We start from the raw sequence: 22,148 nt of genomic DNA, 5'->3' as shown, positions 1-22,148 counted from the left end.
CAAATTAAAACCTTATTTGGTGGAATGACTATGTGAATTCAATAGAGTCAAAAGGCATGAAATCAAGTAGTTTTTCCTGGCCCAAGCATAATCCTAAACCACAGCTAACACACCTAGCAGTCTACCTTATCTCAAACTTAAAACTCCTGACTTTTTCCTATATATATTCCCTGAGGAGTTAGTCCACCTGAGCTTCCAATAGTTGCCCCAAAGCACTGGTAATGAGCTATGTTAACATTTTTTTAAAGAGAAAACTCTTTTCACTTATCTGATAAGATTTTAAAGCAACTATCAAATGCAAATTAATGAAGGGTACACAGTAAAGCCTCAGTCACTAGCAACATTAGTCAGTCTGTTTAAGGATCTAATACACCATTAATAACAGGGAAAGTGTAAGGTCATCAGCGACCAACTACAAGACACAGCTCTGTAGTCTTTCCAGGGTAAAGAATGTTTTTTTATATCCATTATGCATTCACACTGGCTATCAAAACCTTCATTACAAAGCATACGTTTTAAAGACTGTTCTTTAACTATCTGACAACAAGCCCTCCAACTTCACAAAAGGAAGCAGGCTTTTACATACCATTAAGGCTTCTTATGCATCTTATATCTAGGTTTTTAAGCAGACTGTCATCTCGTAGGTCCAAATCTTCTGGAATAGTCTGCAGTGCTAATCTTGCAAACAAAATATCAATCTAAAACAAAAATAAAATCTAAAATTCCATATCTGTCAAACTACTTTTATTGCATTTTCTATCTTAAAAAAAAAAATTCTTAAAGCCGTCTCATTGACCATGAACCTCACAATGGCTACAATGGCTCACAAGAAGTCCATGCTGTACACACAGGCATATTAAACAGAGGCTAAAGCATGGCAACAGTGATATGAAATAGAACCTAACAAACAGTACATGTCATTTTGACCGTTGAGTCTACTGACTTTGCTACATGCATACACTGAAATTAAGCATCTGTAGGAGCTGTAAGCTGGCTACATTCTTAAAGGGCCAAAATATGGGGCAGATACACACTCACAATTAGCTCACAAAGGACCTCACATACTCATTCATTTTCACATGCAAAAACAGTAGGTAAATAGTCACCTTGTTTTTTAATTATAAATATCTTTATATTTAAACACTGGCTATAAGTCAAAAATATGCAAATTTAATTCTTAACCAAATTTAACATTTTTGGCTACTTATTAAAGCCAGCAGTTCAGCCTTTCATAAGTTAGGTATCTTATATAGCAATTCTAAAACTACCTTTGCGACTGTATTTTAAAAACTACAACCAGCAAGTCATCATTCTCTCAGAGTCTCAGGTCTTAGCAGCAGCAGCATTTTCATCACGCCACCATCACTTTTACAACACAAGTACAGTGACTAAGAATCAGCCCTGTGGCGACACCTCTCTCTCTGTGCTCTAGTGCGGTAGGGCACTGACTCTACCAAACTACTTAAGGCTCTGTCAGCTGACACTGCCCGTCTTTTCAAAGTATTAATACAAATTAACCTAAATAAAAAGGCTACTTGCAAAAACAGACTGCCTGAACCAGAACAAAGTTGATGTGGGAAGAAAACAGCACAGAACTAGGTTGCAGTAGCTTCCAGTCCTGAGTCCTTTGCTTGCACTTCCACTGAGAGTTCGAAAAGAACCTACCTAATACACATGCTCCACAAAGAACAGACACCCATTTTCAAAACAAAAAAAATGTTGATATTAACCAACTAACGAATTCTTACTGGCAATCAAATTTTTATCTAAATCAACCACAATCCAGGATAGCCCATACCAAAAGCTGCCCACTAGGACTAGGCCTTACCTCTATTCCATCAAAACAGAGTTTGATAACTGGTACAAACGCCTCTTCAACAGCCTGTGAGAAAGTGAACAAGTTTAGTTCCTGAAACTCCACCATAAGCCCATGACAAATGGTTCCACTATCTTTTACTTAGTTTGAGTCAGGGCCTCAGTTAGACCAGATTGACCTCAAACTAACCACACAGCTGAGAATACCCTTAACTTCTGCTCTTCCTGCCTCTACCTCCCAAGTACCAGGATTACAGGTAAGCTATGTGGCTACTATTGCTACTTTTTAAAATATGACATTTGGAATTCTTTCAACATAATTTAGCATAATTCCCAACAAAAAAAAGTTTTTAAGCTATGAACTGTAACACCAAGTCTGGTGAATTCAAAATCCTCCATTTCCAGCCGGGCAGTGGTGGCGCATGCCTTTAATCCCAGCACTTGGGAGGCAGAGGCAGGCGGAGGCCAGCCAGGTCTATAGAGTAAGTTCCAGGACAGCCAGGACTACACACAGAAACCCTGTCTCAAAAAAACAAAATAACTAACTAAATAAATAAATATCCTCCATTTCTATCATAGGAAAAATGACTGTTCAGAGATTACTTACTGTGTTTGCTTCTGTTTCACAATTTGTAAATTTACAAGTTTATCATTACAGTTTTATTGTAAATTACAAATACAAATGCATGCTGACTGTTTAAAACTGCCTGGCAAATATGCCAGCTCAACTAAATGATTCCTCTACCTGTAAATGCATCTCTCAACAGACTAATGGCATTGAACTCTCCCTCTCTCACACCAGGATGTACATACTCTTAAATCTTTCACTTCTTCTTGTAATTTCAATTTATCATAGAATGAGGCGAAAAAGTCACTTCGATCAACATGTCTTGGTGCAACACACAACGCATCAATATCAGCACCTTAAAAAAAGGAAATCAACCATCATACAGTAGTACAAGGAAACTGTCATGTATCTTATCAATAACAGTATAAGATTTGTCTGACATGATACTGGCAAGCTTTCTAGAATTTTGTCCCCCGACACACACAACTAGCTAGTAGGGAAAGGTATTGCTAACTAATGGGCACGATTTTCTTCAGATATACTGTACTTAAAATAGACTCTATAAACAAGTCAAAACAAGGCTGAGCCAGGACTTTCCTGGAGAGCACTAATCCATGGTCTTGACTTCATCATTACACAAACACCATTTTCCTTTATGTCCTTTTCAGTGGTGGTCAGTGTTTCTCTGCTCAAAGTGTTAAAACTAAAACCTTTTTTTCAGAGGGAAAACAAGTTAAATTGTTTTGAGAAATATAAAAAGATAGTGAAGATCAAGAACTTAGGTACCGGGGGCTGGTGAGCCGGCTCACTGGTTAAGAGCACTGGCTGCTCTTGCAGACAACTCAAGGTTAGTTCCTAGCACCTACATGGCAGTTCACAACAGTCCTCTAGATTTCAGATGCAGCAAATTCAATGCCCTCTTCTGTCTTCTGCATGTACCTGTCATACATGTGGTACACATACTACATATATATAGACATAAGATATAGACAATAAAAATGCCTATTTTTTTAAGAAGAAAGAGTCACTCTTTGTTTAAAGTAAATATTCAATGTGATCACCAGCTGTAGCTGCAGCCACACTGGTTCAGTATTTGAAAGCTGTATTTTACAGTCTACCTGCAATAAAAAGTGAGGACAAGAAAACAACAAGACTTTCTTAGAGTTCTGACCCTTTCTTCTCACATCCAGTGATACTCTTCAGAAAGAAAGAAGGAATCTATGGAGAACTGTCCATAGACCACAGTGGAAGTACTCTGTTCCCACACTTTGCAATGCAAGAAAGCAGCCTAGTGCTGTTGGATACAGAACCATGCCTGCCTTCTTCCACTGGTAAACTGAGCTTATTACTGCACTGCAGACAGATATGAGGTATATATAGATGCTGTCTGATCGTAAAGAATTGCGACTCCTTAAAGACTCACTTCCATAACCAAAGCTCGGGTATGACTCACTAAAAACTGTCAAAATCTTAGAGATACAAGTTCTACTAGCTCAAAATAAGCAAAATATTACCTACCTTTCGTATGTACTCCTAGTCTGTAAGATCCAAACGTAAAAATTTTTCCTCCAACATTTTCAATTACAGATTGTGGAAGATTCTGTTGAACAAAAACAATGGTTGTTAGTAAAGCAGGGAAAACGATTCCAATGAGAGAACAACTTATTTTTCAGTTGTTATTTGTTAATTTATGGGAACAGTCTTTCCATTTCTTGTTTTGTTTATGAAACCCAAGAACTGGAATTATAAAAATGTTAATGATGCCATACTTTTTTTTTTTTTTTTTTGGTTTTTCGAGACAGGGTTTCTCTGTGTAGCCCTGGCTGTCCTAGAACTCACTCTGTAGACCAGGCTGGCCTCGAACTCAGAAATATGCCTGCCTCTGCCTCCCAAGTGCTGGGATTAAAGGCATGTGCCACCCACCATTGCCTGGCGATGCTGTACTTTTAAAAAGCACTAGCAGCAGCAGCAGCAGCAGCAGCAGCAGCAGCAGCAGCAGCAGCAGCAGGGCTGTGGCTCAGGTGGCAGGCAGAAGCCTTGAGTGTCCATCAAGTCCTAAGCTGGTCCTCAGCTCTCCATACAACTGGGCCGGTGGCCCAGCCCTAGACTCACTACCAGGGAGGTGGTGGATCAGGTGGATCTCATCAAGGTCATCCTCACCTTTGCATACAGACCTTGAGGCCAGCCTGCCTATAAGAATCCTCATCTCAAAACCTAAGTATAGTCCAGGCAGCGGTGCATGCCTTTAAGAAAGAGCAGGTGGCTCTCTGTGAGTCTGAGGCCAGCCTAGAACTACAGAATAAGTGCCAGGACAGCCAGAGCTACACAGAGAAATCCTATCTCAAAAAAAAACAAAAACAAACAAACAAATAAACAAACATACAAATACGTTTATCAAGATCACTCAATAAAGCACTCACAACTAAGCCTGACAACCTGGGTAACTAAATTCCAGAATCCATATGGTAGAAGGAAGTGACTCCAGCAAATAGTTCTCTGACCTACACACACACACACACACTCACACACACACAAACACACACACACACAAAGTAAATGTAATAAACGTTTGAAATAAAAAGAATTATGAGAGTTCGAGGCCAGCCTAGTCTACAGAGTGAGTTCCAGGACAGCCAGGACTATACAAAGAAACACTGTCTAGAAAAAAGAAAAAGAAAAAAAAAGAATTATGAGATTCAAAAATATTCACAGGAAGACTGACTTGGGTTCTACGTCAGCCTGGGCTACCAGGCTAGCACAGTAAGATCAGTAAATGAATGGAAACCAAGCACAGGCCTTGCCTTACAAGGCCCCATTTTCATCAACTTGCCACTCAGCACAGAACCACACTATTCAAAGAACTCAAACCAAACAAGAGAGGAATGAGCACTCATTCTGTTAAGCCAAATAATTTTTCTCCTGGAGGAGAGGGGAGAAGAACTGCATCAAAAAATCACTACTTTGCCAGGTACAGTGGCCCAACACTTAAAATGCTGCCTCTCAGAGAGCTCAGCGAGAATGAAGGTCACTAGAGTACAAGGCCAGTCTGGACTCCACAGAAGATCTTGTCTCATTAAAAAACACCAACATCTGAGTACGAATTGTTAGTTCAAATCAGGAATGGTGGCATAAAACTGTACTCCCAGCACTTGGCAGACTGAGATTAAAGGATCACTATAAATCTGAGGTCAGCCTAGCCCATCTACAGAGATCATGCCTCAAGGAACAATAGAATTACTGGTTCAATGCAACACTAAAAATGACTTCCCTGGACCATGGGCTGGATGGAATACCGTGAATACAACTATATAACTGAAAGTGATCTTCAGCGTCAATGTAATCGCCATGAAAATTGTAATTATACTCTTCACAGCACTAAAACAACAATACAACCAAAATTTCTATGGAGGCATAAAAACCACAGACTGGCCTAAGTCACCCTACACAGGAACAGCAGTGATGGAGGAGCCAGGATACCTGATTTTACTAGAGCCAGTAGCAAAACCATGAAACTGACACAAAACAGTAATCCACAGACCAACAGAACTCAGCAGAGGACCCAGAGATAAACTCACACAATGCAGCCTTCTCTCATCCCAAATCCGTGTTCTTGAACCAGTGATGCTGCAAAATGAGTAGTTCTGAGACTGGCCTCACAGTCTCTCTATTGTCCACTTAGTTATGGATAGTAACCATATGGGGGAAAAGTTTACCTAGCTTTATGAGTAACACAGGACACTATGAGATGGTCTGGACTTACAGTGGGTCCATCATCTGCCTTTCACAGAATGGTCCAGTATGCATGTATTCAGAGGAGGCAACATCACATGCCATAGACATCTGCACATCTGTTTACAACTGTCCACAACAGCCAAGATAAATGAAATAAGAAAATATGGCATATATACAAAGTACAGTTCATTCAGCCATAAGAAGAAAATTAGAGGGGCTAGAGAAATGCCTCAGAGATTAAGAGCAATAATTGCTCTTGCAGAAGGGCCATGGGTTCTGTTCCTACCACTCAACACAGCGGCTCACAACCATCTCTAACTCTACTTCCAAGCTCAGATACGCACGGGGTACCTAAGATATACATGCAGACAAAAATAAATCTTAAAATATATTAGTCTTTTGAATGAAAATGCATAGAACCAAAGATCATGTTCAGCAAAAATCAGCCAAACTCAGGCAAACAATATTACATATTGTGTCTCATTTGTGCAATGCAGACAGACTCAGAGAGGACATGAAAGCAAACCCAGGGACTGAGGTAAAGACAACTAACAGCAGAGAGGGGCAGGGAACGGTGGAGTCAACCGCTGCACTCAATGAAAGCGTTAACTACAAAGCGTCTGTTCCACCCGCTTAATAAAACACCAAATAAATAAAGAAGCACTGGTTCAAGAAACAGATCAGGGCCTCCAGTCACCAGTCACTGGCAGGGCGGTACACATCCTGGCAACCCAGCATCAGGAGGCAGGAGGCCAAAGGCGGTCTGGGCTACACGAAACAAGACAAGGCAGGCCTAGCTTCACACACTGAATGAAGGAACAGACAGACAGACAGACAGACAAACAGAGTAGTAGTAGTGCTAACAACTGAACTCCCAGAACCAGGAAAGTATAGGTAAAGTGATCACTGGATCCAGGTGGTGAGGTCCAAGGCCCACCTCAATACTACATAAATACTAAATACATACTAAAACCCTTTGTCACGACATAAACTAGTTGTGGCTTTGTCCTCTTGACTAGGGTCTTTAAGCATCTAAGAAAAAGGTCTTCCAATAAACCCACGTTTCCTATACAAGAGTACCAACTTCAAAAATTAAAAACACTTAAGTTTGGACACTTCTTGCTCAGCCCATAAAACTTACCTTTTCTATTAAAAAAATCTGTTAGTAAGATTTAGAGCCGGGCAGTGGTGGCGCACGCCTTTAATCCCAGCACTTGGGAGGCAGAGGCAGGTGGATTTCTGAGTTCGAGGCCAGCCTGGTCTACAGAGTGAGTTCCAGGACAGCCAGGACTACACAGAGAAACCCTGTCTCGAAAAACCAAAAAGAAAAAAAAAAAAAAGACTGCCATTTATAATGCCCCAGTTGTTCAATTTTTAACAGATGTTTAAAACATATAAAGATATTTGAAGAACAGTATCAATTTACCAACTAACTTACTTCTCCCTTAAGTTATTACTATCTTCTGTCCTGTTCTCTATCAGTTTTTCAGCTGCATATAAATTAAGCATTTTTCTATTACACCAGAAAAACTACTTCTATCTATGCAACTTTTAAAAAATGGGTCAAGCACACTCCACACAGCTTTAAAAACCTTTCCTTTACCAGGCTCCTCAGCTGTGTGAGTGAGTACAGTCAGAGTGCCTTGAGTTCAGAGAATACCACCACAAACAATGATTTGCTGTCTGAGGATCTGAGGATCTACAACTGAAAAGAAAAAAAAGTATCTAAAACTACAAATAAACAAACAACCAAAAAACAAAAAACAAACAAACAAAAAAAAACCAAACCAGAAGCAAGAAGGCAGGGTGGGGTGGGGGTAACATAAGAGAGCTGGTAATGGCTTGGTGGTTAAGAGCACTGGCTGCTCTTCCAGAAGATACAAGATCAGTTCCCAGCACCCACAACCTACATGGCAGCTCACAAAATCTGTAGCTGCAGTTCCGGGGAACTGATCTGCTGCCCCATTCTGACCTTTTCAAGCACCAGAAACATGGTGCACAGGTATACCTACCTGTAGGCAAAACACCTATAAACTTAAAAACAAATAATCCGAACAGACAAAAAACAAGCAAATTATTTCAGAACTTTTTTAAAGACAGTGAAGATTCTCAAGTACGGTAGATACTGAATCCAGAGGTGGATCATTCCAAAAAATATAATAAACGTTGTAAACCACTTTCATTTTTGATTAGAGACATGGGTCTTAAAACACAGGCCAGGCTAGCCTCAAATCTTGCTCCTCCAGCTTCCACCTTCCAAAGGGACTACCAATCAATGCCATATCCACCGTAATCAGGGGAATACTTCCCTGAAGTAATCCTTAAAAGAATGAGCCACAGTTCACCATTATTCTAACCAGAGAGTATTTAAAAAAAATTTTTTTTTGGACAATTCACTGATTTCAGTTGGCTTCTTTCAAAATAGCAAGCAATTTGGAAACTTACAAATAATAATGGCATATTTGAAGATGTTTTAATCCTGGCTGGCTGTGCTGCATACTCCTTTAGTCCCAGCACTCAGGAGGCAGAGGACAGGGGATCTCTGTGAGTCTGAAGTCAGCCTCTATATCTATATAGACAACAAACCCCCACAGAGCCTGCAGCTTCCGTTGCGCCGGCTTACCTTGCTTTCACTGATCTCTCGTATCCACTCTTTCACCAGGTTATTTAACTTTCCCAAAATTAAAATCCTGTTGATAAAGGAATTAGTTATGTGTTACTCACTATGAATTAAGTTATAAATAAGTGGCTTACTAAGTTTGACTTTTCTTGTTTTTGAGACATTGTCTTACTACATAGCCCAGGCTGGCCTAGAACTCACAATCCTCCCTCTGCCACCCAAGTACTTGGATTATAGGCATGTGCTACTACCATATTAGACTTTGTTTGTCCTCAGATTGGGCTTACTTATGCAATCTAGGTTGGCCTTGAAATCACAGGAATATGCCAACTTTTGCTTCTCCAGTGCTGGGATTAAAGGTCTGGGCTATCACACCCAGCCTCGAAATTCACAGAGGTTACAGTGGTTTTGCACTGGCACTTGTACACTGGTTAAAGCATTTCCTTTTCACCTACATTATAACCAAGAGATACCAGAATTTTTTTAATTTTATTTATGTATGTGTTTTCCCTGCATGTATGTCTACATACACGCTTTGTGTGTAGAGGCCAGAAGGCAGCACTGGAGCTCCTGAAACTGTAGTTCCAGATGTGTGAAAACTACTAGGTGAGTACTAGAAAATAAACCTAGGTCCTCAGTAAGAACAGGCAGTGCACTTCCTCTCTGAGCCATCTCTAGTGCCCATCATAAAAATGTTCATGGGGCTAAGGGTGGCTCACTGGGAGAGCACTTGCCTGCAATGTGCAATGTTTAAGCCCTAACCAAGACTACTGTGGCCTCTCCCAAAGAAATCATACTTATAGCAACAAAACTCTTTATAGAAAACAAGCTCTTTCTCAGAGTGTCAGTCTTGTGTGAAACAAGCATAAAGATTCAGAGTAAGCTGACCTACTGAATGAGTGGAAAATGCCTCAAAACCCATGGACTTAAGCATCCTAAGGCACATGTTCACCTCTATCTCCTTACCTGCGCTGCAGTTCCTCTTCTTCTTCAAAAACCCCAAAGGGCTTCAGCGTCTCGATGAGTTTCTGTGTGAGCAGGCAGTCAGTCTCCTTGGGGGCTGCTAAGCTGATAGGAGAGGTAATGCCATAGTGCCTCTGTTGCGGCTGCGTTTGTTGTGATCCCTGCGTTGTAACTGGACTAAAAATGCAATTGGATAAACTTTCTTTACTGCCAAAAAAAAAATTTTTTCTACAACTTGAAACTAATCAACACGATAAGAACAGGCCCGTCAGTAAAAAGCACTTTCACACAGCTGCTCCTGGCCATGCTGCACACACCTGGACTTTCTTTTCAGACAGGAGCTGCAGTGCAACCTAGGCCTCATCTCAGTCCCAGAATGCTAGAAGTACAGGCATGTGTCACCATACTAGGCTCCAAATTTTCACTTTGAAAAGACATCTTGCTAAACAACAAAATATATCCCTAGATACTTTGAAACAGAATATATCAATAAATGATTCCTCCTCCTCCTCCAGAAACTTTACTATCACTTAAACACCAAAATAAATGGAAGAACCCAGATCGACACTACCAGAAAGCATACAGAACACACTGCTAGAAAGAGTACAATACAGAAAGTGAACCGTTTACAAATTTAACAATTACAGTCTTTCTGCACTGTTATTTCTAAAGCCCTGATAAACACTACAGGAAAAAGAATGTGTTTTAGCTGGGCATCTGGTGTACAGTAATCCCAGCATTCAGAAGGCAGACACAAAATTGCCTACAAAACCCTGTCTCAAGAAATGAAAAGCAAATGCTATTTTTTGACATAAGACTGAGTGAAACTCGGCATGTGACTCAACAGACGACGTAGGTAATGGGGCAGAGAGCACAGACAAGTTCAATTTTAAGGGAAAGAGCTGTATTCATACTAAGTTTCTAACACACTTTTAGAAAGAGTTCCATCTGATAAATATTATGCATTAAATGTCAGGATACTTTTCTGCACAGAGCCACTGGGCTCTGCTTTTGTCTTCTAATACTGACACAGATGTAAGCATGCCAGGAAACTCATTCTGTCTGTTACTGGGGAGCCACTTAGCTAGCTGTGTGTCTTCTAATCACTGCGCCCTGATGTATTTTACATGTTGCATCAGCTTTTATTCAGACTAGGGTCACGATTACTGAAAACAATAAGAATCTGATCTATCTGCTGCATCAATCAGTGAACTCCCCTCCAGTCTCTTCAACCTGTTCTCAACTGTGTAGCTTGCTGGACTGCATGCAATGTTCCTTTCAAAAGTCAGGAATCCACATGAACACCAAGCGTTTTCTTAAAGCCTAAAAACTAAAGAATTTTTTTTCAAAATTATAGAGCATCTATGACTAAGATATGGTTAGTATTTTTTCAAAACAGGTATGAAACAGAGAGCCCTCAAAACCACATACCCAAGCAGGAGTGGTAGGTCACATCTCTAACTCAAGCACTCAGAAGGCAGAGGGTAGGATGATGAGTTGCGGACAGGCAGGGATAGCCACTTAGTAAGATGCTGTCTTACCACCTTCCCAACTCTAAGAATGTCAACCTTACACTTACCCATGGACCAGCACAACTGGGCCTGCTTGACACTCACTCTTGCACTGAGATTCGCCAACTACAGTCTCCATGACTGTGCCAGTGTATGAGCATAAAGAACATTTATTTTTGTTTTGTTTCAGACAAGATTATCCCATGCAGCCCATGATAAGCTGTAACTTTTCACCCTCCTGCTTCAGATTGGGCATGCCAGGATGAGAATGTGCCACAGTGCCCAGCTCTCAGAATAGGTTTCAACATTAAATAAAGCTAAAAACAAAACCAAGTCTAAGCTAGGTTTGTTCAGTACAGCACTCTTACGAGTGCGTGCTGAAATCCCATTTCAGTGACTTTAAAGCATACTCCATCTCAGCCTGTGTTGTACAAGCAAAGAACCTAAGTTCCTCTGCTTTCTGCACCTTGGCTGCTAAATTCCTTACCCACCGGTTCAGTTTAGATAACTAGCAAACTGCAAACCACTTGCTGTAGCTTTCCCAATCTTCACCATTCCCATCTCCCCTTCAAATCTTCAGTTTTATTATTAGACACACAACACACAAACACAACATGCTCTTGTCAAGGTCACCATATCAGTGTATCAGGAGACAGGTTTAGACTTATAAATCCACACAAAAGCTCTTTTATCTAAAGCAAGATATAGTGGTGCACACCTGCAACCTCAGAATTGAGGTAGATAAAGGATTCAAGGTTACTCCTCCATTAAATAAGACCAGCCTAGGCTACAAAAGACCGTGCGATTAAAAAAAGGGGGAGGGTTAAAAAAATTGTCCATCCTACTTTTGTTTATTTGGGGAGGTGGCGCTTTATGTCCACATTAGACTCCATGCTAAAATGATTTCATTTCCTGTCCAGGGTACCGGACAGCTCTTCGCTTTTTTTTCTTTTTTTTTTGTTTTTTTTTTTTGTTTTTTCGAGACAGGGTTTCTCTGTGTAGTCTGGGCTGTCCTGGAACTCACTCTTTAGACCAGGCTGGCCTTGAACTCAGAAATCTGTTTCTGCCTCCCAAGTGCTGAGATTAAAGGCGTGCGCCACCACTGCCTGGCTCTAAATCTTACTAACAGATTTTTTTAATAGAAAAATTGGAAAGGTAAGTTTTATGGGCTGAGCAAGAAGTGTCCAAACTTAAGTGTTTTTAATCTTTGAAGTTGGTACTAGTCTTGTATAGGAAACATGAGACAAAATACATATATATATTTTTTGTTGTTGTTGTTTTGTTTTTCGAGACAGGGTTTTCTCTGTGTAGCCCTGGCTGTCCTGGAACTCACTCGGAAGACCAGGCTGGCCTTGAACTCAGAAATCCGCCTGCCTCTACCTCCCAAGTGCTGGGATTAAATCTGCCTGCAGAGCCGGGTGGTGGTGGTGCACTCCTTTAATCCCAGCACTTGGGAGGCAGAGGCAGGCGGATTTCTGAGTTCAAGGCCAGCCTGGTCTACAGAGTGAGTTCCAGGACAGCCAGGAGTACACAGAGATACCCTGTCTTGAAGAGAAAAAAAAAAAAAGAAATCCGCCTGCCTCTGTCTCCCAAATGCTGGGATTAAAGGCGTGCAGCACCACCGCCCAGCCTAGAACCTATTTCTTAACCAACTGTCATAAAATATAAAATGGCTTATGGGTGCAATCTAGAAAGAACACACTTCTGTATCAAGGGGAATGCTGCCAACAAGGTTTAACTGAGGGAAGACTAACCCTGAATCTAGGTGGCACTGTCATAAGGGCCAGATCCCCCTACTTTCTACAAAGAAAAGAAGCTGAACACCAATACTCATCTTGTTTGCTAACTGTATCATTCAAAGTTGCCACAGCTTATGCCACAGCTTCCCACCCAGACAGACTCTAACTTCAAATGCTAGGCCAAAGTTGTTTCTATCATAGCCTATAGCCCAAAAGCTATACTCTGCAATCTCTAAAGCTAACTACTTTTTAAAAGCTAGGTACTATTACTGTACTCCTAACTGCTCCCTGCTCAGGGGAGTCACTTGAGGCAAGTGCTTAGGCCAGCCTGGGCAACGGTAAAATCTTTCTCTTGTCTTTTTTAAAAATATAACGTGCTGGGCATGGTAGCAGCACATGCTTAATCCCAGCACTCCAGAAGCAAAGACAGGCAGATATCAGAGTTCAAAGCCAGGCTATCCTATATAGTGAGTTTCAGGATAATCAGGACTATACAGTGAAACAGTATCCAAGAAAAAGTAATAGTAAATAAATTCTTTGAGAACTCGGTACAATGTATTTTGATTACATTCATCTCCTGTTGTTTCCCTAATGCCTCCTAGACACACCAAGACCTTTCCCCAAAACTAAAACATAACCGAGATCCCAGGTTCTACTGTATATAGTATTATTACACTGCATTTCTTACAGTAATATAGTAAGTACATGTTCCACATACAGTAAATGTTCCACAAATCAAACTTGAATTTTCCCCCTTGGTACTGCTGAGGGAACCCCCCCACCCCCCACTGAACCATCTCCCTCCCTAGCCCTTCAAAAACACCTTTTCAGCTGAGAGACAGTCAGTTCTGTGAGTTCAGGACCAGCCTGGTCTACAGATTTAAGTTCCAGGATAGCGCGCGTGGGGGGTGGGGGGTGAGGGGGGAACACATTTTCAGCTTTTCTCATTTGTTACCATGACTTTATGTGCAGGAGATCTGAGCGAGCACACCCTGGCTCACGTGGGCTGGACACAGAGCCTAAGGAGTGGGAGGAGCCCCTCCCACCGTCACCTGGGCTCCAGGGACTGACCCTGAATGTACGCTATCTGCTGAGCCATCTCACTCGCCTGCCCCAAAGCTCATTTTTAAAATATATGGAAAAGTTTGGAATATTGGCACATCCCTGTCATCTCAGCAAGGGAGAAAGGCCAGTTTGTAACCAGCCTGCAATGCATAACAAGCCCCTAAACAACCAACCACCGTTGCAAACTAGGAAATCAGGCTGGAGAGATGGCTCAGCCAAGGCCTGATACAGCCAAGTTCAATCCACAGGACACACAGGTAAACCTCACAGCACCTTCTCTGACCTTTACAAGCCCACTGTGGCATACTCTCACTACTCACACAAACACACACAACAGCTCAAACCCTCCACCCATAGACACACAAACAAACAATGTTTAAAAAAAAAAACTACCAAGGGCATCAACTTAACCAATTTTAAGGGGAACTGCCTTAGTATTGGATATTCTAAAACATCGTGACCAAAAGTAACTTGGAGGAAGAAAGTTTATTTCAGCTTACACTTTAGGGTCCATGAAGAAGAAGTCAGGGCAGGAACTCAAGCAGGAGCCTGAAGTCAAGAATTAAAGCAAAATCCTTGGAGGGAACACTGGCTTACTGGCTTGCTCTCCACAGCTTTCTCAGTCTGACTTCTTATACAACCCAGGACCACCTGCCCAGATATGGCACCGCCCTAGTGGGCTGGGCCCTACCATAACAATCATTAATCAAGAAAATACCCTGCAGACTTCCCTACAGACTTGCCTACAGGCAATAGGATTCATTTTCTCAACTGAGGTTATTTTCTCTGATAACTTCAGCTTGTGTCAAAGAGACAAAAAACTAACCAGGACAGAAACTACTACAGTCTATGAGCTGATACTGTACATTAGTTAAAAGCTGTTATGCACAAGGAACATACATAATTAAAGGCACAAAGAAATGAGAACTAGAGCCGGGCAGTGGTAGCACACCCCTTTAATCCCAGCACTTGGGAGGCAGAGGCAGGCAGATTTCTGAGTTCGAGGCCAGCCTGGTCTACAGAGTGAGTTCCAGGACAGCCAGAACTACACAGAGAAACCCTGTCTCAAAAAAAAAAAAGAAAGAAAGAAAGAAAGAGAAAAAAAAGAAATGTGAACTAGCTAAGCATACAAATGGTCTTGGTTTCATGAAAAGTAGATTTTTAAAACTTGCCTAGAGGCAAATGAAGGTAAAATTTCAGAGTATTGATAACACAAAGTTGACTCACCAAGTATGAAATGTCTTGCTGAACCAAAACATTTTTTAAAAATATTTATTTTATGTATGTGAGTACACTGTAGCTGTCTTCAGACACACCAGAAGAGCATCCGATCCCATTACAGATTGTAGTGAGCCACCATGTGGTTTTTGGGAATTGAGCTCTGGACCTCTGGAAGAGCAACCAGTGCTCTTAACCTCTGAGCCATCTCTCCAGCCCCCGAAACAAAACGTTTTAAGTTCTATTATTAAGCCAGAAAGATATTTTTGCCTTAAGTAAAAAAGATTAAGGTGTTTAGGGAGAAGGAATCCAACATGTTCATAAACATGCTTAGTAGAAACCAGCACCCCAGAACCCATAATCAGCACACAGAGCAGCAAACAATTAATTCATCCACATTAATCTCCAATCTTGGAGCTGGGAAGATGTCTCAGTCAAAGTGCTTGACACACAATCATGAAGATCTGAGTTCAAATCCCTAGCACCCCTCTAAAAGGACAACTCCAGCTCCAAGTATCTGTAACCCCAGCCCTTTTGGAAAAGGAGAAGGCATAAGTGGATCCCTATAGCTCAGTGGCCAGCTGGGGAAGCTTATTTCGTGGACTCCAGGTTCAGATTTGCTGACTTAAAAAGCAAAGTGGAGAGCAAGAGAGGAAGACATTGAATGACAATCGGTAGCATCCACAGACTGTGCGTAGATGTGTGCTCACTCACACACGTGTTCCTCAATTCAGAAATTATTTTTCTAAAGATTACCTAATACTTTTCTTTACCCCGTTCTTCCATTAGTCTATTTTTGCTCTTAATATTGCCTTGTTTTTAAGTTTTACTCCTCTTAGATACCTGAAATGAAGTGACTAAAATTGCAGCCTTAAAGAATATACAGTCACTGTGTACCAAAAAACTATTCTACGTATTATGTCCAACCTGTTCAATGTTTAAAAAAAAATAAAAAAAATCAAAACCCACCAGCTCAGCCCTCGGCCTACTGCAGGGCTACACAGAGCAGTTCAACCTTTTACTGCCGTCCTCCAATCCTTCCTTAAAAGCCACAAAACAGCCCAACACTTTTTATGGGTTCTGTCCACCAAAGTTTATTATACTGCAAAATTAAGAGTTGAGAACTAAAGCATTTGTTTATATAACAAGAAGCCCTCAGCATAATGCACCTATGAAACAGGAGTTTCAAAAAAATCCTTTCTCTAACAAGTATTAAGAATAAAGTACATTTCTGTAACTCTCAATTCCGGCTAAGCAAATTCTAGCTGGATTCTCCTATCAGCTTCTGCATTCAATCTACTTCAATAATTTATTTGGTTGATGCACACGAATATAACCTGGCATCCTATCTTTTTTCTAACTTACAAAGAATTACACATATCTTCTAAAAATTGACAGATCTTAGATTAGAGCATTCTGCTATCACCCAAAGCATCTTTACTGTGAGAAGCAGACACAAGCTTTCCAAAGCCTGATTCACGCTTGAAGCTCTATTTACCAGCCACAGCAAACACTGCCAAGCTGTTTTCCTTGAGGTGACAGCCTCACTTATTCTCGAGCTTTAAGTGTCCGATGTTAAACACTCAACACAAGCATCCCAAGACCCATGACAACAGTACTGGTTTAAGCCAGCTCTTCCTCACAACTAATCGTCTCCATTCTATTGCCACACCATCTTAAAAAGACAATCTCAAGAATCGGCTTTTATAAAACTATCATTTTTCGTTCTTTGAACTATCAGGGATGGAAGTCAGGACCTCATTCCTGCCAGGCAAGTCCTGCTCAGACCCTCCACTAGCCATATACCTCCCAGCTAAAGTTGGCATTAAGCTTCAAAACTTCTCTACCCAGCTCTGAGAGATACCATAATTCCAGCCTCAGAAGACTAGAGCACAAGTGAGAGGCCAGCCTGCATGGTAGCAAGACCCTGTCTCAAAAAACAGAAAAAAGAAAAGCTATCAAGAATAGTGGGGCCGGGCTGGAGAGATGGGTCAGTGGTTAAGAGCACTGACTCCTCTGCCAGAGGTTCTGAGTTCAATTCCCAGCAACCACATGGTGGCTCACAACCATCTCCAACGTGATACAATGCACTCTTCTAGTGTGTGTCTGAAGATAGCTGCAGTGTGTACTCATATAAATAAAAGAAATAAATAAGTCTTTAAAAAAAAAAACAAAAAGCCGGGCAGTGGTGGCGCACACTTTTAATCCCAACACTTGGGAGGCAGAGGCAGGCAGATTTCTGGGTTCGAGGCCAGCCTGGTCTACAGAGTGAGTTCCAGGACAGCCAGGGAAATCCTGTCAAAGGGGATAAAAAATAGTGGCGCACGCCTTTAATCTGAACACTAAGAGAGGCAGAGGCAGGCAGATCTCTGAGTTCAAGGCCAGCCAAGGCTACACAGAGAAACCCTGTCTCAAAAAGAAAGGGGGTGGGGGGACAGACTCCTTGGCAGAATAAAGGGACACGAGATGGAGAAGGGTGCTTATGAAAGTAGTACACGCATGAAAACATCACATATATATATATATATATACATACATATATACATATACATATCTCCTACAATGTTTGTTAATAATAACTGTTGTCTTCTGTTTTTGAGCCAGGATCTTTTGTCATGTAGCTTACGCGGTCCTCAAACCGAGAACCCTCACCTCCACCTCTGCTGCTGAGATGATCGGTTTACCTGGGGCACTTCACGTGCCTGCACCACGGGATTCCTAAGGCATTCCTCACCACCGCCTTCACACCAGCAGTGCAAAGGTCAAGAGACAACACCATCTGCTCTCAACCCAGTTGAAAGGATCTCAGTAACTAAGGCCCAGTATCTTCCCACTGCACCAACAGACCACATGGACCCACAGCCACACTGTATCTCCCAGCAGGGCACAGCTCTACCTGTGACTCCAGGCAAGTCCCCTGGTCCATTCTCTCTGAGAAAAGCCCTTCATACACCCAGGAGAACTACTGCCTTATTCTAAGTCTCACTAAATAGTTGTTCCAACAGCTTCAACAACATGCTCAGAGTGTGGCATGGATGCTAAGTCACTGGCACTGGTACAGAGAACGGTCTGGCCACTAGCATACGGCATACAGAATAAAACGCCCATAATGATACATAACTGACGCAGTGGTTCTTAAACCACCATAACTGACATTAACGCAGTGGTTCTTAAACCACCAACTATGCCCCTCAGGTACATCTGGAAAAGTCTGGAGACATCTGTGTGTTTGTCATGTTGAGAAGTTCCTGGGGTAAAGCTGCTGACATCCACTAAGCAGGTCCAAGAAGACATGGGAGGGAACAGCAATTAGGTGAGAAACTCTCTTCATAGAGAATGCAGAAATTTCAAGTATTTTAAAGTATTTGCTTCCTCCATAACTTTTCTAAGTTTTACCTCTATGGCAGTCAAAAAGTACCAGCATTTTCCAAAGTATGTATGTAATTACATATAAAACATATACCTGCAAGAATGCTTTGCAGTGATTCTATCCATTCTGACCACTCACTTGAGCTATGATTCAACCCCAACTTACATGTCCAAACTTAAGACACACCAAAAACCACACTGGCTATCTAGGAAATCTCAACTCAAAAGATCAAAGGTAAAAATCGTGGCAAGTGAAGCTGGAACACAGGAAAACAAGGCATGCCATGGAGAGGTGAGCTCTGTTACAGAGCCCTCAAAAAAAACAATTAATAAGGAAGAAGGCCTGTCCTCCTGAACCAGGCAGTCTTTGGTTTCCCTGGATTGTTTAAGAATCCCAGTACACTCTGGCTTAAGATAGGACAGCTTGTGAGAAACTGGCTGTAGAGTTCAAATCCCATGAAACATACAAAGGAGGGGTCATGTTCACATCAATCTGTCTTGGCTCCATTTTTTTACAACTGAAGAGCAGACTGAAGAACTTCAACCATAGGCCTGGATGTGTGGTGTTCATGCAGCCTCTGTACCGTTCCACCCTCAGAAGTGTGCTGAAATCAAAATTGCAGGAAACCTGTACTCTCCCTCCTACCCTCACTCCCTGACACAAACTAACATTTCTAATCTGAAGTCTTTCATATTTTTTGTTTTTTAGCACGGATGTATCAGAAAGAACAGTCCGGATGAGCTAATACAAGGTCATCATGTGACAACACCCCACTCATTCTCATCTATCTGAATCCCAACAAAAACGACCAAACATCTTTATAGATTCAATTCTCGTGCCCCTTTACCCTAGTTCCATGAAGAATGAGTCAACGGGAACTTTATGAATTTTACATCTGTATACTGTGGTTAATTAAGCCCAACTAATGTTCTCACTACAGAAATACAGCTGACTGTCTCTGGACCAAACATCAGGGTCGAGTGAAGCTAGCAAGCTAGTGTATGAGAAAAGAAGAGCGTATGAAATCCACTTTTAAATTATTAAGTACCATCCGCGAGCTTTCATATTGAGGCTATGTCCAAAATTAACTGCCTCTCTAGCTGTGGAAGAAAAGTTGTTCCACAACCTAAGCTTTTACGAGGTATGTTTTAAGCGGAATACAAAGCCCTCATCGATCTACTTTTGAATCGCAACAATGGGCTTCCAAATATCTTTCTTAGGAGAAAGGACGAGAGAGGAGAAATTAAGTAAAAAGGAATCACGGCAAAGTACGAAAAGTAGACCCAGTGGCATTAGAAGGCCGAAGTGAATTAGCTCAAAGCGTACACTCGGAATCACAACATAAGTGATCCGAGGGCAGGAGGGATCAGGTAGTGCGCCGAAGTCAGGTTGCCTGGTCACAACAAAGCAGGGAAGGCGCCGCCCGCAGCCAGGCGTTCGGGAGCAGCAACCCGGCCCGCCAGAGCGGCCTGCTCCCGGCCCCGGTTCTTCACCCTCTCCGAGGAGGGAAGCGGAAGTGGGGAGCTAGGGGGGCTGGACGGCGCCATGGTGAAAACGGGACAGGAAGGAACCCGGGAGCCGCGGCCCGCCAGTCCGCGCCGACCGCCGTTCCGCTTTGGGATCTTGCGGGGACCCGCGCCCGAGGAGCCGGAAGCCGCGGCCCAGGGCGCCCGTGCGCCTCCCCTCCCCCTCCGCCACCCCCGGGGCCCAGCCGGCGTGCGCCTCACTCAGCACGCCAATCACTTACAACGGCATCGTCTCCGGCGCCGGCACCGCCCAGTCACTTCCCCCCCGCGACCGCTGCCGCCCTGGGCATGATCCACCGAGGCGGGAAGGACGGCGGCCTGCCTCAGCCCCGGGGCCAACCCAGTCCTGCACCCGCGCCCCGCCGCTTTAAGCGCTTCTCCTCCTTCCCCTTCGTCCTAACATGGCGCCCGAGCGCTACCACAGCAACGTTCTAGAACCGCTGACGCCGCCACGCACACCGAGCGCACGCCTGCGCACTCGCTGCGCGGCGCCGCGGGGCCTGACGGGAAATGGAGTTCTCGGAGTGAGCCAGCGCTGTTTCCTCCGGTGAGCTCATGCTTTCGTGATGGTGCGTGGGATGGGTGCGGGAGGCGCCGAGCGACAGGCAGTCGTTCTTTCGCTCGGCGACGCCATCCTGGCGAATGAGAGTGACGCAGCCGTGGCAGCGATGAGAAGGGGGCGCGGCCCAAGCGGGCGCCACGTGCTGTACAGCCCAAGCGCGGGCTATGCCTGGGACCCAGTGCTGTTCGGTACCCGTTGCCCCACCGCTTCGTGGGAGAACTGCCTACTAATCATCGTTGCGAGGACTTAAATGCGTTAGAGCCCGGTACAGAGCCTAACCTAGAAGGGTGGCTGTGATCCCTTCCCCTGACGGTGACCCTCTGTATCTGTGTTGCCCGGACATATGCTTCTGATGCCAGATGTGCAGGGCAGGGGATTCTAGATTAAGGCAATAATTTAATAAAATTGACAGTCACCTTCGGGATTTTGGCGGGGTCTTATTTTATTTTATTGTTGTTTTTGTTTGTTTTATAAGACAGGCTCCCATGAAGCTGGCTAGACCTTAGCTCCTGCCGGAACCTCCTAAGTAGTTGGCATGACAGGTGTGGAGCACCACTACTGGTTTATGTGATAGATTGGAATATATTTCTGGGTGTGAATATGGCCGCGTCTCTATGCTTAAGAGTTATTGCTGTTGGGCAGATGAAGGTCCGGGTTACTGGACAATACTCAGAAGGAGGAGACATCCCTAGTATGATGAGTTCGTCTTAAGATAATGTATTTTTCCTTCCTAAAATTTACACCCCCGGCACACTTATGAGGTTTGGCGGGGTGCGCTCACAATTCTATTCTGGGTAGTCATTAGAAAGGTTCAACTATTCCTTTTCCTTCTCATAGCTCAAGGAAGAAGCTTTTTGAAGTCCCTGGTACTTAGGGCTTCCTTACTCTCTAAAGCTCCCTCCCCATCACGTGTCTCCAGTTGGCTGACCTCCGCAATAGCTTATCTCAGATGGCCTGGCTTTTTCTCCCCTTCTCCTGGCAGCTGGGAGATTTACAGCTTGCCTGCCCTGGAGATTTTTTTTTTCTTAAAAAACTCTTTATCTTCAAGCTTCCATTTGAGCCTCTTCATAAATTCTTTTATCAATGAGGCTAAGGACCCCCAGAAGTCCCCCTGCGGTCCCTGATATCCTATGGTGGCTCTCCATAGGTTTCCACTCACTTCTCTCCCACCTTTTCAGTAAAAATTGGAGGAGAAAATGAACCAGGTCCTACACCCTTAGATGCCATCAGTGGGGACAAGAGCCACAGCTACCTCTAGGGTTTTAGCAAAGACTCTTAGTTCCTGCTTTCTTGGGTGGGACCTGCCATTGCAGTCAGAGAGATCTGTGGACCTCTGGCTCCTGAGTGCTGGGATCAAAGGCACGCACAGTCACTACTGCCTGCATGTTATTTAAATATTTAAGGCAATCAATCTCTCTCTCTCTCTCTCTCTCTCTCTCTCTCTCTCTCTCTCTCTCTC

The 22,148-nt window shown here is 43.0% G+C and overlaps 1 protein-coding gene across 2 annotated transcripts in view; it reads right to left on the bottom strand.

The window, feature by feature from the left end:
* Papola (poly(A) polymerase alpha) overlaps positions 1-20,566 on the bottom strand; it is a 48,888-nt gene extending 28,322 nt beyond the window's left edge. For both annotated transcript variants that reach the window (XM_028764476.1, XM_028764477.1), the window contains exons 1-7: positions 20,349-20,566; positions 9,702-9,875; positions 8,739-8,805; positions 3,902-3,983; positions 2,629-2,738; positions 1,829-1,882; positions 587-698 (exon numbers count right to left, since the gene is read on the bottom strand). In XM_028764476.1, coding sequence (XP_028620309.1) covers positions 587-698; positions 1,829-1,882; positions 2,629-2,738; positions 3,902-3,983; positions 8,739-8,805; positions 9,702-9,875; positions 20,349-20,356 — 607 coding nt within the window. In that variant the 5' untranslated portion in view covers positions 20,357-20,566. The remainder of the gene's footprint in view (positions 1-586; positions 699-1,828; positions 1,883-2,628; positions 2,739-3,901; positions 3,984-8,738; positions 8,806-9,701; positions 9,876-20,348) is intronic.
* Between the last annotated feature and the right edge of the window lie 1,582 nt (positions 20,567-22,148).

Source organism: Grammomys surdaster, unplaced genomic scaffold (genome assembly GCF_004785775.1).
Source record: "Grammomys surdaster isolate TR1022 unplaced genomic scaffold, NIH_TR_1.0 144, whole genome shotgun sequence".
Lineage (NCBI taxonomy): Eukaryota > Metazoa > Chordata > Mammalia > Rodentia > Muridae > Grammomys > Grammomys surdaster.
The sequence above is the reverse complement of the archived record's forward strand: the minus strand, read 5'-3'. Positions and strand labels throughout refer to the sequence as shown.